General features: G+C 42.9%; 1 protein-coding gene across 1 annotated transcript in view; it reads left to right on the forward strand.

Moving 5' to 3' along the window:
• The window catches only part of LOC126481590 (alpha-tocopherol transfer protein-like), a 178,350-nt gene that overhangs the window by 158,234 nt on the left and 5,203 nt on the right, over nucleotides 1–14,913 (forward strand). The window contains exon 6 of the mRNA XM_050105450.1: nucleotides 4,285–4,390. Coding sequence (XP_049961407.1) covers nucleotides 4,285–4,390 — 106 coding nt within the window. The remainder of the gene's footprint in view (nucleotides 1–4,284; nucleotides 4,391–14,913) is intronic.

Genomic DNA, 14,913 nt, shown 5'->3' on the forward strand with positions numbered 1-14,913 from the left:
GACATTTGACAACTCTAGAAATGTGGATATACTGACTCAGAGGATAGACGCCTATCCGACTCCAGAAGGCGTTATTAAATCGGTATTACAATGTTAAACTTTTTTGTCCTCAAAATGCAAGAGTTGATGCGATGCAGAACTCCTCTGCTAGAGCGTCTTCCACTGGAGTTGTATCAACATCTTCGTGACGGTTTTGAACCTATTAAATGCACATGAAACGAAGCGCTGCTTTTTTCCTGTGATTTTATCTCCCTCTTAATTTTTTCTTCGATTGGTTCTCCTTTCATATACCACGTCAGTAGTAAGAGGCCATTAGATACACACTGTTCATACCAAGTCTGCCTCTGATGCTTACTGGGCGGCGCGTCTGGCTGTTATCCCAAAGGTTGTCTCCCGGTAATTCAGGGAGGTTTCCTCAGCCGGAAAACGGGAACAGGGTTCACTACGACTCGACACGCCAAAATAGCAGGCTGATACGGCTTATTTACATTTTTTCCTCCAAAAGTAGAGATATAAATTTCCAACTTCAGTGACGCTGTGAACGCGCCGGGAAAACGTAAAATCAGTGATGACTGTCGTGTTTTCATCGAAGAATGGATAAACAGATATTTCTTTGATAATGTTAATTGTGTCATGAAACGATAGCCGTATTTAAGGAGTACAATCTGAAACGACATTACGAAACCAAATTTGACGAATTTGACAGAAAACGTTTACCAAGGAAGAACTGAAAATAAAAGCAGCGGGGTGTGTGAAAAGACTGAAGAATCAAAAAATATTATCTGCAGTGCTATCAACATTTGAAAACAGCGCGAGGGAAGCAAGTTTCATGGTAGCCTATAATCTTCCCGAACGCTACGAGCCTTTTTCAGATTACGAGTTTATTAATGAGTCTTTGGTATAGTGTGCAAGCATGTTAGTCCTTGAGTTTGGAGCAAATCTGGAAAGATTTCACTGCCAGTAGTGTCTATAGTGCGATACATTCATAGAATTAGTGATGAACTCCCAGAGCAGGCGCCGGCCAGTGTGGCCGAGCGGTTCTAGGCGCTTCAGTTTGGAACCGCGCGACCGCTACGGTCGCAGGTTCGAATCCTGCCTCGGGCATGGATGTGTGTCATGTCCTTAGGTTAGTCAGGTTTGAGTAGTTCTAAGTTCTAGGGGACTGATGACATCAGCAGTTAAGTCTCATAGTGCTCAGCGCCATTTGAACCATTTGAACCAGAGCGGGCACTTAAAGAAATTTTCGTCATCCCAATGTAATTACTTGGTCTATAACCAATGGAAGATAGAAACACTTACTTGGAACTGCCAGAGTATGGTGTTAATTGAGTGGAGAAATGTGGTTTGCTCTAGAACAAAATGGGAAGCTTTACAACACATCGGGCCAGAAATTTCAATTGGAAGAATGTAGCAATGGTAAGTTTTTAAAAACAAGTCATAAGCACAATACACAGACTGTCACATCTTGTTTTTTCATAGCGTTTTGCACCAGAGAAACCTTTGTAGGCTGCACTGGACTTGAAGCATTAGGTAGATCTTGTTGTGGTCTGGCGATCACAATCAGAGCAAAGGCACTCTACCATAGGCAATTCAAACATTTTCTTAGCGTTGAGGAGGCAGAACATGAAGATGTAGTTAACCACAGCAGTGTGAGGTGGCAGAACTTGGGCTAGTTGCCAGAACGCATGGGTATTTCAGAGTGAAATCCTCTTATTTCTGGACACGAAGCATATATGTCATGATTTTGCAACTGAAATATGATGTGAATGTGGAGATAGGATACGATGTTCGCAACTGATAGATCTGATAAGCTGAATGAACCGAATGTGAAATTGCAGGGAAATGACTTGTTTGCACATGAGATATCGAAGTGAGTAAAGTCATTCAAAGCAAAACAAGACGTATTTGCAAGACTCGTATCACGTGAAGGTCTTTTTTTTTTATTTCCCTTATTGGGAAAACAAAGTGGCTGAGTGTTTGCGCTGACGTTAGGTATCATCTGCGCAGTCTAGAGGACGAGGTCTCCACAAGATTTCAGGACTTTAAGAAAACTGAGACTCAATTCATTCCGCTCTCTTATACCATCACTGATGACACTGGCACAGCACCCGATGAGCTGCAGTTTGAAATTATTCACATGCATTCATCTCACACTGTGCCGTACGTGAATTCACTTGTAACTGTGATTATATATCATATTAATAAACAGGGGTTCCTATTCCAGGATAAAAACAAAAGGCGAATATAAAATCCTGAAAAAAATTCACGGCTGGAATTCCGACGGTGCTCAAATGTCCAAATCTGAGCGGTTTTCTTTGATCATCCTTCATGCATCATTGAATTTCTTTCATCTTGAGAACAGTATTTCTCTTCTTACTTTCCTCTCTTGCAATCCTATATTGGAAAGAACTTCTGCATTTTCCTAAAAGTACTTTGTTTACTTTTCCTTAATGTATCCATGTTTCAGCGCTAGCTTAAGAGCTATTTACACTCCTGGAAATGGAAAAAAGAACACATTGACACCGGTGTGTCAGACCCACCATACTTGCTCCGGACACTGCGAGAGGGCTGTACAAGCAATGATCACACGCACGGCACAGCAGACACACCAGGAACCGCGGTGTTGGCCGTCGAATGGCGCTAGCTGCTCAGCATTTGTGCACCGCCGCCGTCAGTGTCAGCCAGTTTGTCGTGGCATACGGAGCTCCATCGCAGTCTTTAACACTGGTAGCATTCCGCGACAGCGTGGACGTGAACCGTATGTGCAGTTAACGGACTTTGAGCGAGGGCGTATAGTGGGCATGCGGGAGGCCGGGTGGACGTACCGCCGAATTGCTCAACACGTGGGGCGTGAGGTCTCCACAGTACATCGATGTTGTCGCCAGTGGTCGGCGGAAGGTGCACGTGCCCGTCGACCTGGGACCGGACCGCAGCGACGCACGAATGCACGCCAAGACCGTTAGGATCCTACACAGTGCTGTAGGGGACCGCACCGCCACTTCCCAGCAAATTAGGGACACTGTTGCTCCTGGGGTATCGGCGAGGACCATTCGCAACCGTCTCCATGAAGCTGGGCTACGGTCCCGCACACCGTTAGGCCGTCTTCCGCTCACGCCCCAACATCATGCAGCCCGCCTCCAGTGGTGTCGCGACAGGCGTGAATGGAGGGACGAATGGAGACGTGTCGTCTTCAGCGATGAGAGTCGCTTCTGCCTTGGTGCCAATGATGGTCGTATGCGTGTTTGGCGCCGTGCAGGTGAGTGCCACAATCAGGACTGCATACGACCGAGGCACACAGGGCCACCACCCGGCATCATGGTGTGGGGAGCGATCTCCTACACTGGCCGTACACCACTGAAGATCGTCGAGAGGACACTGAATAGTGCACGGTACATCCAGACCGTCATCGAACCCATCGTTCTACCATTCCTAGACCGGCAAGGGAACTTGCTGTTCCAACAGGACAATGCACGTCCGCATGTATCCCGTGCCACCCAACGTGCTCTAGAAGGTGTAAGTCAACTACCCTGGCCAGCAAGATCTCCGGATCTGTCCCGCATTGAGCATGTTTGGGACTGGATGAAGCGTCGTCTCACGCGGTCTGCACGTCCAGCACGAACGCTGGTCCAACTGAGGCGCCAGGTGGAAATGGCATGGCAAGCCATTCCACAGGACTACATCCAGCATCTCTACGATAATCTCCATGGGAGAATAGCAGCCTGCATTGCTGCGAAAGGTGGATATACACTGTACTAGTGCCGACATTGTGCATGCTCTGTTGCCTGTGTCTATGTGCCTGTGGTTCTGTCAGTGTGATCATGTGATGTATCTGACCCCAGGAATGTGTGAATAAAGTTTCCCCTTCCTGGGACAATGAATTCACGGTGTTCTTATTTCAATTTCCAGGAGTGTATTTATTACTCTGTCTCACATAACACTGTCAGTTACTTTGAGCTCTTATCTCGTATGAAACATACAGTGTACAGCTGACTGTTGTTTCAGATGGTGTAGTCTGGTTTTCCACGGTTTCAGAAGCGTTAAAGCAAACATTTTCTTCACTGCTGGTATTTTTACCTATTCCACATGCACGTACTTATTTTTCCACAGAAACACAAGATTTTTGCCGTCAACACACGAGTTATTATAACTACGTAATGCATCGCTTTCTGATAAACAGAGATGGAGAAAAGACTTACATAAACTTGCGTCAGTAAATTCCTTTAAAAAATTTCACCTTAGGGATGTGGTCATCGCCTTGCAAGCAGTGCCTTTGGTGTGTTTCAGATCCACACCCACCTGCCCGGTTCCACGACACTGTTTGAGCACGTGGCTCGCGAGTACATTCCAGAAGAGCTGGGCGGCACGGCTGGGCCTCTGGAGAAGTTCAGCTGTAAGTTACTCGTCTCACTTAGTACCATCATAGTGCAAATCGGATCTCAGCTTGAAAGATATTCCAACGGTGCTCGGTGATAGAGCCACTAATGTAAGGCTGCAAGTTTCTTTATCTGTTCCCGTACTCATTACGTTACGAGTTCAGCTGTCAGAACGTAACATATGGTTGACTAATGTTTAATATTGTAATTCACTGTCACGGTCATTTGCAACATCTAAATCAAATTAATCAGTAAAGCACTAAAAATTAAGTCTTCCTTACATCAAGTAACTCATCGGCCCACCCGAACATCCTCTGAAATTGGTTCGTGTTATTCGAAGTCCACTCCGTGCATATTATATAACAGTTTGTAATTTTACTAATTTGTACGTAATATGCCATTTCAGATGCTTTCTTTGTGGTGTTGTAAATCGATCAGAGGCTAGAATACGGCTGGCTCGACGTTTTCCTCTGCGGCCACACTCAGTTATGTAACATTGAAACCAAAGTTAAGTTTATACGATATTGCAATCTTTTTGCTGTTCAGAAATACATGCATGCATGTCCGAAGGAACAGGCACTGCAGCGGCTACAGCCGTTATGAAATATATTCGTATTTTCGAATTTGGTTAACCAGCAGCTGTACAGTGGAATAACGACGATGAAAATTTGTGCCGGACCGGATTAGAGTCTCGGTGTGGCACCAATTTTCGCTGTTTTCATTCCATTATAGAGCTGATGGTTATCCGTATTCGCAAATGCATATCCGACGGTTCCCCAGAAAGTAGTGCACCGCATTTTTTTTCAGCCGAAAACAATGCTACGAGTGCGAAACGTTACATATATATTATTTGAAGTCTGCTGAGTGAATTTCCGTCACTTCCGACAGATAGCACGCAGGACAGTTTCGAATAGGCGTCTGTAGGTGATGTACGTAAGAAGCAAAGTGCCGTCATTGAATTTCTCACTGCAGAGAAAGAAACTGTGGGAAATATTCACAAACGTTTGTGCAAAATCTATGGAGCATCTGCTGTCGACGCTGTCGAGAGATGTACAGAGGGTGAGGTGATCAGAAGGCAGTTCGGCGGAGCTCCACGATTTGCAGTCGGGGAGACCATCCACGACTATCACACCTCACATGTTGCAGCGAGTTGAGGACTTCCACTTGTATGGGCCATTAAAGGATGCCATTCGTAGAACACATTTTGAGGACGATGAAGGCGTGATTCACAAAGTGAAGCACTTGCTCCTCCACCAGAACAAGGATTGGTACCGACAGGACATACACGCCCTAGTTTCGCGCTGGAGAAAGGCCATAAAATGGGATAGAGATAACGTGGGAAAATGGGGTGTGTGGATAAAACACCATTCTTTCGTGTGTGTAATTCTCATTATGTTCAATAAAGATTTGTTGAAGGAAGAAAATGTGGTGCATTACTTTCTGGGTGACCCTCGTAGCTATATTTCATGTATAAAGTTAAGTTTTGGCGACTGCGTGTAGTTGCTGCAAAACAGTAATCACAATGTATCACAGAATGTCAGATAATGATGGAACAGTCTTCTATAATTTTCTAAACTATGGGAACTCTCACAAGAAGTACACTATACTTCTTGAATTACTACGCCTCTTCACGTGGCACTGCACCCCGTTTTACGACTTTCAGCTGTGTACCCGTGCTTCGACAAGTCTCGAAACAATCGATCAGTTCCATGACAGATGACGGACAGTAAACTATAGACGTTTTCTGCTCCGCCAGAGTCAGGAACAAAAGAAACGGGCCTTTTGGCATATATTTATGTACTTTCCAAACTCAGCTACTCACAGTTGTCCGGCAGAGCAGGTAACCCTCCCACAATCAGCCTGACAGCTAATACATCCAACATTATTACCACAATGAGGTACAGAAGAATTCTAGGACAGTTATACGACGATTATTTTAGTTTTGGGGCAGGTTAATGTGCTAAGGGGACAGTTCTGATGCTATACTTGAAAATTGAAGAAAACATTAAAAAAAACTGAAAAACTTATAGGTTTTGTGAGAGTAGAAAGAGGAATCAAGTATCTAAAATGGTGGAATGTGTATGGAATTCTCAGAAAAATACATATACGCTTAAGGGAGAGGAGGGTAAGATATGTTATGAGGAGGTACCAAGAAGGACACAACGTCAGTGTAAAACCAAGAGAGAAATGATTGCGTTAAAAAGAGCGTAATAAAGGGATGCAGCCTTTCTCTATTCCATCCTACCCAACTGTTCATCGTATAAGTAAGTAAATGGAAGTCTTAGCACTGGCATTAAAATTTGCGTGAAACGCTATCATTGATAAGATTCGCTGATGACTGTTCTGCCTTCTTTCAAAAAGAGGATCTGTTGAATGGGATGAACTGTATACTGAACAAGAATAAGGGCCAAGACGAAACCAAAGAAAGACGAATTTATTAAAGAACTATCGAAATTAAACTACCGACCATCTTAGAATGAAAACTGTGGGCGAGGTAGTAGACATTTGAAGCAATACACTGATATGACAAAGGTCTTGGGATAGCGATCTGAGCGGAGACAGTTGGCGGGAGTACGGCGTACACAAAGTATAAAAGAGCAGAGCATTGGTGGAGCTGTCATTTGAACATAAGTGACTCATGTGAAAATATGTCCGACGTGATTATGGCCGCCTGATGGAATTTACAGACTTTGAAAGCGGTATGGAACTAGACGAATGGAACACTTCATTTCGACCATCGTAAGGAAATTCAATATTCCGAGACCCACAGAGTCAAGAGTGTACCGAGAATACTAAATTTCTGGCATTGGCTCTCGCCACAGTGGCCGTTGGCCTTCATTTAACGACGGAGGGCTGCGGCGTTCGCGTAGAGTTGTCATTGCTAACAGACAAGCAACACTGCGTGAAATAAACGCTGATATCAGTGTGGGATGTACGACGTATGGCAGCAGATGACCGATACTAGTGCCTTTGCTAATACTACGACATCATCTGCAGCGCCTCTCCTGGGCTCGTGCCCATATCGGTTGGACCGTAGACCACTGAGAAACCGTGGCCTGGTCAGATGAGTCCCCACTGCAGTTGGTAGGAGCCGATGGTAGGGCTCCAGGGTGGCGCGGACCCCAGGAAGTCATGGACTCAAGTTGCCAACAAGGCAAGGCACTGTGCAAGCTCGTAGTGGCTCCATAATGATGTGGACTGCGTTTACATAGAATGCACTGGGTTCTCTAGTGCAACTGAACCGGTGCTTGACTCTGAATGGTTATGTTCGGCTACCTGAAGACCAGCGGTGGAAACTTCACGTACGACAGTCATGTCACTGGGCCACAACTGTTCGCGACTGGTTTGAAGAACATTCTGGTCAATTCGAGGGAATTACTTGGCCATCCAGATCACCCGACATGTATCGCGTCGAAAATTTATGGGTTATAACTGAGAGGTGAGTTCGTGCACAAAATCCTGGATCGACAACACTTTCGTAATTACGGACGGCTTTATGAAACAGCGTGGCTCAATATTTCTGCAAGAACCGTCCAAAGACTCTTTGAGTCCATGACACGTCAAGTTCTAAGCTGGGCAAAAGAATGTCCGACACGATATTAGGAATTATCTTTGGTGTGACGTCATAAGCGCGTGACTGCGTGTGAGATCGCTCTCTAAGTTTTCATCTATTTTTAGGTTGCAGATATATATTTTACCGGTTTTTGTGATAATATTTACTATATAAGTGACTTATTAGTGGTTTCTTCGTTCACCTCTGCCTTTCTTGTGTTGTGACCTGATATTTGTGAGTGTTTCGTATCGAGCAACTTAACCTCTTACCCGTGTTTACATTCCGCGCTGACCAGTTGCAGCTGTAGCGGCGCATCTAAAGCTAAGTACTAATTAATTGTTTGTGTATAGTAGTTTTAGGAACTTTAGTAGTCTTCAACCGGTGTTCTTGGTGTTTTCCGGTGAAATAACTTCAGAAGAAATTTTTGCGAACTGCTTTCAGTTTCGTTACTGTCATTAGACGTTTGATTTTCTTTCTGTGTTAGTATTTTGTTATATTCTCATTTGTTGTTGATTAATACTGTCAATAACAGTAGTTACTTTCCTTGTAGAGCAAGTTTGTGATTATTGTAGTCAGTTTTTAACATCTTCTTATTGTAGTAGCGGACTTAGATAAAGTTGTTTTCTTGTTTCAATAACTGTAAAATTTTACCATGAGTGAGAAGTGTGGGCTTTGCCGTAGGTTCGTGAGTAGTGGATTGAGGTGTGAGACTTGTTCGAAGTATTTTCACTGGGGGGAATGCAGTGGGGAAGCCAGTGGGCATTCTGGTGAGATCCTCTCCTGGAACTGCAGGTTATCTAGCAAGAGTAAGTTGATAGAGGAGCAGGAGCGTAAGATCTGTGCCCTTCAGGTGCAGTTGAAATACGCACAGGAGGAGCTAGATAGAATGAGGAGGGAGAAGGGGGTTGGGGAATGGGAGCTGGCTGTTGGCAAGAGATCTGCTAGGAGAAGGAGATTTTCAGATAGTTTTACTATTTGTGTTTGTAATAGATATGACAAAATGTCAGAGTCTAGTGGAGGGGAATCTCTAGTAGCTGCAGATGCAGGAAGTATGCAGCAGATCTCAGCAGTTACGGTGGCTAGGACAGTTGCAAAGTCTAAGAGAAAGAAGAAGGTTCTGCTGTTAAGTAGTTCTCATGGTAGAGGTGTAGGCCAGCAGTTGCAGGAAGTTTTGGGGAGTGAGTACCAGGTCACCAGCATTGTGAAGCCTAATGCAGGATTGGCTCAGGTGACTTTTAACATAGGGGGTTATGTAGGGATTTTACAAAAGAAGATCAGGTAGTGATTGTGGGTGGGGCTGGTAATAGTATTGACAGGGATAGGGAGTATGACATAGATGCTGACCTGGAAAAGAGAGCCACTCAGACTGGCAACACGAATGTGCATTTCGTGGAACTGTTTCAGCGTCACGATCGGCATCATCTTAATACAGCCGTCAGGCGTAATAACATGAGACTTGGGGGTGCGCTAATGACAGAAGGCATGAGTCACATTTCAGTGGTGTCGGCGGAGTCTATCAGCAGGACGGCTTTCACTAGACATGGCCTGCACCTCAACAGGTATGGAAAGGGGAGGTTGGCAAAGCTTATAGGTGACAGCATAGGTGGGGGTGGTGGGATCACTCATGGGAAGATTCCGGTAGTTGTGGGTATTAGAGCTGTACCTTATCCGATTAATGAGGGAATTAGTATATTTCATCAAAACATACAAGGCATTAGAGATAAAGTTAGTGAACTGCTTATAGATGTTGACTCTGAAATTATTGGTATATCTGAACACTTCTTAAATAAGGAGATAATTCAGAGGCTTCCTTTACCAGGATACAGGTTGGCTGGCAGCTTTTCTAGGAGCTCTTTGCGGTGTGGGGGAGTAGCCATGTATGTGAAAAACGGTATCCCATTTGAGTCAATTGATGTTTCAAAGTACTGCACTGAAAAGCTGTTTGAATGTTGTGCAGGTGTGGTTAAATTTAGTGGAGCTAAACTTCTTACTGTTGTTATTTATAGATCCCCAGACTCCGATTTCACAACATTTTTGCTAAAGCTAGAGGAGGTTCTTGGTTCACTTTATAGGAAATACAAAAAGTTAGTTATATGTGGTGACTTCAATATAAATTGTATAAGTGATTGTGCAAGGAAAAGGATGCTGGTAGACCTCCTTAATTCATATAATCTTATGCAAACCGTATTCTTTCCAACGAGAGTGCAACGGAACAGTAGAACAACCATGGACAATATTTTTGTTCATTCGTCATTACTAGAAGGGCATTCTGTTAGCAAAATGGTGAATGGCCTTTCAGATCATGATGCACAAATTTTAAGTCTAAAAGGTTACCAACTTTTTAGGAAAGCTGATCCAGTTGCTGTAGAGACTTTTGTAAACCTTATCAAGTAACAAGAGTGGCAAGATGTTTATAGTGCTGATACAGTAGACGATAAATATAATGCTTTCCTCAAGACTTTTCTCGTGCTCTTTGAAAGTTGCTTTCCGTTAGAACGTTCAAAACAGGGTACTAGCACAAACAGGCAGCCTGGGTGGCTGACTAAAGGTATAAGAATATCTTGTAGAACAAAGTGGCAATTATATCAAAACGTTAGAAACAGTCACAATCTAAATGCAATAGCCCATTACAAACAGTATTATAAGGTGCTTAAAAAAGTTATTAGGAAGGCAAAAAGTATGTGGTATGCGGATAGAATAGCTAAGTCTCAGGATAAAATTAAAACCATATGGTCAGTCGTAAAGGAAGTGGCTGGTCTGCAGAGACAGGTCGAGGATATAGAATCAGTGCGTAGTGGGAATGTCCGTGTTACTGATAAGTCGCATATATGTACAGTATTTATTAATCACTTTCTGAATATAGCAGGTGAACTAAATAGAAACCTAGTCCCAACAGGGAATCATATAGCGCTCGTAGAAAAAAATGTTCCGAGACTGTTACCTGAAATGCTCCTCCATGATACTGACAAGAGGGAGATTGAGTTAATAATTAAGTCACTGAAGACCAAGAACTCTCATGAATATGACGGGGTATCTAGCAGAATACTGAAGTACTGTTCCATGTATGTTAGCCCAGTACTTAGCCATATCAGTAACTTTTCCTTTAGGAGTGGTCGGTTTCCTGACCGATTAAAGTACTCGGTAGTGAAGCCACTTCATAAAAGGGGAGACAGGGATAATGTTGATAATTATAGACCTATTTCTATGCCATCGGTGTTTGCTAAAGTTATCGAGAGGGTTGTATATACAAGGTTACTGCAGCATTTAAATTCACATAATTTGCTGTCAAATGTACAGTTTGGTTTTAGAAATGGCTTAACAACTGAAAATGCTATAGTCTCTTTTCTCTGTGAGGTTTTGGACGGATTAAATAAAAGGTTGCGAACGTTTGGTGTTTTCTTAGATTTAACGAAGGCTTTTGACTGTGTTGACCACAAAATATTACTGCAGAAGTTGAACATTATGGAGTAAGGGGAGTAGCTTACAATTGGTTCGCCTCTTACTTTAAGAACAGGAAGCAGAAGGTAATTCTCCGCAATATTGAGAGTGGTAATGATGTTCAGTCCCAATGGGGCACTGTTAAATGGGGCGTTCCCCAAGGATCGGTGCTGGGGTCACTGCTGTTTCTTATTTATATAAATGATATGACTTCTAGTATTACAGGTGATTCAAAAATATTTCTGTTTGCTGATGACACCAGCTTGGTAGTGAAGGATCTTGTGTGCAATATTGAAACATTATCAAATACCGAGCGAGGTGGCGCAGTGGTTAGACACTGGACTCGCATTCGGGAGGACGACGGTTCAATCCCGCGTCCGGCCTTCCTGATTTAGGTTTTCCGTGATTTCCCTAAATCACTCCAGGCAAATGCCTGGTTGGTTCCTCTGAAAGGGCACGGCCGACTTCCTTCCCCATCCTTCCCTAATCCGATGAGACCGATGACCCCGCTGTCTGGTCTCCTTCCCCAAAAACAACCAACAACCAACCATTATCAAATAATGTAGTTCATGAAATAAGTTCATGGCTTGTGGAAAATAATTTGATGCTAAATCGCAGTAAGACTCAGTTTTTACAGTTTCTAACCCACAATTCAACAAGAACTGATATTTTAATCAGACAGAATGTGCATGTTATAAGCGAGACGGAACAGTTCAAGTTCCTAGGCGTACGGATAGATAGTAAGCTGTTGTGGAAAGCCCATGTTCAGGATCTTGTTCAGAAACTAAATGCCGCTTTATTTACCATTAGAACAGTATCTGAAATAAGTGACATTTCAACACGAAAAGTAGTCTACTTCGCATATTTTCATTCGCTTATGTCATATGGTATTATTTTTTGGGGTAATTCTTCTGATTCAAAAAGGGTATTTTTGGCTCAAAAACGGGCTGTTCGAGCTATGTGTGGTGTAAGTTCGAAAACCTCTTGTCGACCCATATTCAATAGTCTGGGAATTTTGACATTGCCCTCACAGTATATATTTTCTTTAATGTCGTTTGTTGTTAGCAATATTAGCTTATTCCCAAGAGTTAGCAGCTTTCACTCAGTTAATACTAGGCAGAAATCAAATCTGCATGTGGAATGCACTTCCTTGACTCTTGTGCAGAAAGGAGTGCAGTATTCTGCTGCATCCATTTTCCATAAGCTACCACAAGAACCCAAAAAACTTAGCAGTAGCCCAAAGCAGTAGCCCAAACGCTTTTAAGTCTAAACTGAAGAGTTTCCTCATGGCTCACTCCTTCTACTCTGTCGAGGAGCTCCTGGAAGAGCTAAAAAATTAAGCAAATTCCAGTGTTACATACTTGATTTTCTTTATTTAAACTAACGACGTGTCGCCTGAATATGTTTCTTATATTTCATTTCACCTGTTTCTACAATCTACAACTGAATATGTTTCTTATATTTCATTTTATCTGTTTCTACAATCGTGTTGTAATTTCATGTATTGACTCGTTCCATGACCATGGAGATTTCTCCTTAATGTGGTCCCACGGAACAATAAATAAATAAAATAAATCCTATGGCTTTTGTCAGCTCAGTGTAAATTAGAGGGGCCAAGAGGGTACAACTTGCGTGAAAAACCGAGAGAGAAAAGACTAAGTTAAAAAGAATGTAAGACAAGGATGCAATCTTTCTCTCTTCCGTCTTGTCCCATCAGTTCATAGATTAAGTATGTAAATGGCAGAACAGGCATTAAAAGTCTCAGTGAAACGCTATCAGTGATAAGATTCGCTGACGACGGTGTTGGCCTGTGTGAAAAAGACAAGTAATTGTAGAATCTGTTGAATGGGATGCTCTATATACTGAACAAAAACGTAAACTGAGAGACAGCCAAAGAAAGTGGAATTTGCTAAAGAATTACTGAAATGAAATCACCGACCAATTTAGCATCAAAAGTGCTGGCGGTACAGCAGACCTTTGAAGCAATAAATCGCAGGGTGGACAAAGCAAGGAGGATATCAGCAACTGACGACCACAGGCAAAGGCAGTGCTCCTAGCCCAAATATATCTTCCAGTTTCAAATCCTAGAAAGAAATTTCTGAAATTCGGTATTGTACGGGAGTGAATGGTACACTATAGGAACATAGGCATAAACAGACGGTGAGGTGCTGTAGATGGGAGCTAAAAACCAAGAGGACTTATAACAAACGCAGAGGTTCTCCGCAGAATCTGGGTAGCAAGAGTATATGGAAAATAGTAACAAAAAATGGCCAAGATGATTGGACATGTGCTAAAGCGGGAACAAATAACTTCCAAGTACTAGCGTACTAGAGGGAGCAATAGTGTACAATATATATCCTACAGGTAATTGAGGTGCAAATTATACTTTTCAGAGATGTTGAGATTGCCACAAGACAGGTAATGGTGGCGGGCTGCATCGAAAGGCAGAAAATTGCTATTCGATTATCGGAAGAAGAAATGTTGCTGTCCGTGACGCATACTAAACAAGTGACAGAATATTCACAAATGGTAGAACTTGACTGAGCCCAAACAGGCTTACAGCAGATTCTTCAACTGCTTAAGATATTTCTCCGTTTTCCCTTGAGAAGAAGCGTAAGATTATATCACTGCCACCGAAATGACCGATTCTTATCAAACTTGCAAAACAATGAAAGTACATAATTCACAGCCGAAGCTAGTACTTTGTCGAGCTTCGTTAATCTACCGAGATTAGAGAGTTACCGTCAACATTTCTTATGTCTGTCAAGTAGCACACAGGAGACTCTAATTTCAGATTTATTGAGCACGGAAAGACACCGCGTCTACTCGTTATCGCTGATTTCTTCCAAATTTACGGTACATACTTCGCTTGACCAGTAATCAAAGTGACGAAAATGAGAGCTCCAGAAAGCCTAGCGTTTAGAAAAGAAAGTAGCATTTTCAGCGGGGGTACGAATAATTTATGATGCAAAGTTTCCAGGAGGGGTGGCGCAGAGGAAAATATACAGAACGAATGCCTGAGAGTCGAGTTTTTATTCGGAAACATTTCCAATTTTTACGTTACTTACACTGCAAACAAAACCAAAATAGTGCTCAATACACTGTGTTTATTAATATATTCATAAAAGGCTTCAAAGCAAAAGACAGAAGATAAATTTCCAAGACAGGATTGTAGCTGTTTATAGCGTCCTCGAGGACTCTACAGAGAACTTTTCCAGAAGGATTGCAATTACAGTGCCATGGCAAACAGGTATATCGAGAGTTCCCATTCGTCAGCATTAAGCAAAATACTCTAAAATTTCACGTATGAAACATATTTACACCTGTAAGTTGTCTTTTCTTGTTGTGAATTAGAACCGAACCCTGGACCATCAAGAGGGACCGACCGAGTTGGCGCAGTGGTTACCACGCTGGACTCACAGTCGGGAGAACGACGGTTTGAAGACGCTTCCGACCATCCCGATTTACGTTTCCGTGCTTTCACTAAATCGCTTCAGGCAAATGCCGGGATGAATCCTTCTAAGGAGCACGGCCGTTTTCCTTTCACAT

This window comes from Schistocerca serialis, chromosome 5 (genome assembly GCF_023864345.2).
Source record: "Schistocerca serialis cubense isolate TAMUIC-IGC-003099 chromosome 5, iqSchSeri2.2, whole genome shotgun sequence".
In the NCBI taxonomy this organism is placed as follows: domain Eukaryota; kingdom Metazoa; phylum Arthropoda; class Insecta; order Orthoptera; family Acrididae; genus Schistocerca; species Schistocerca serialis.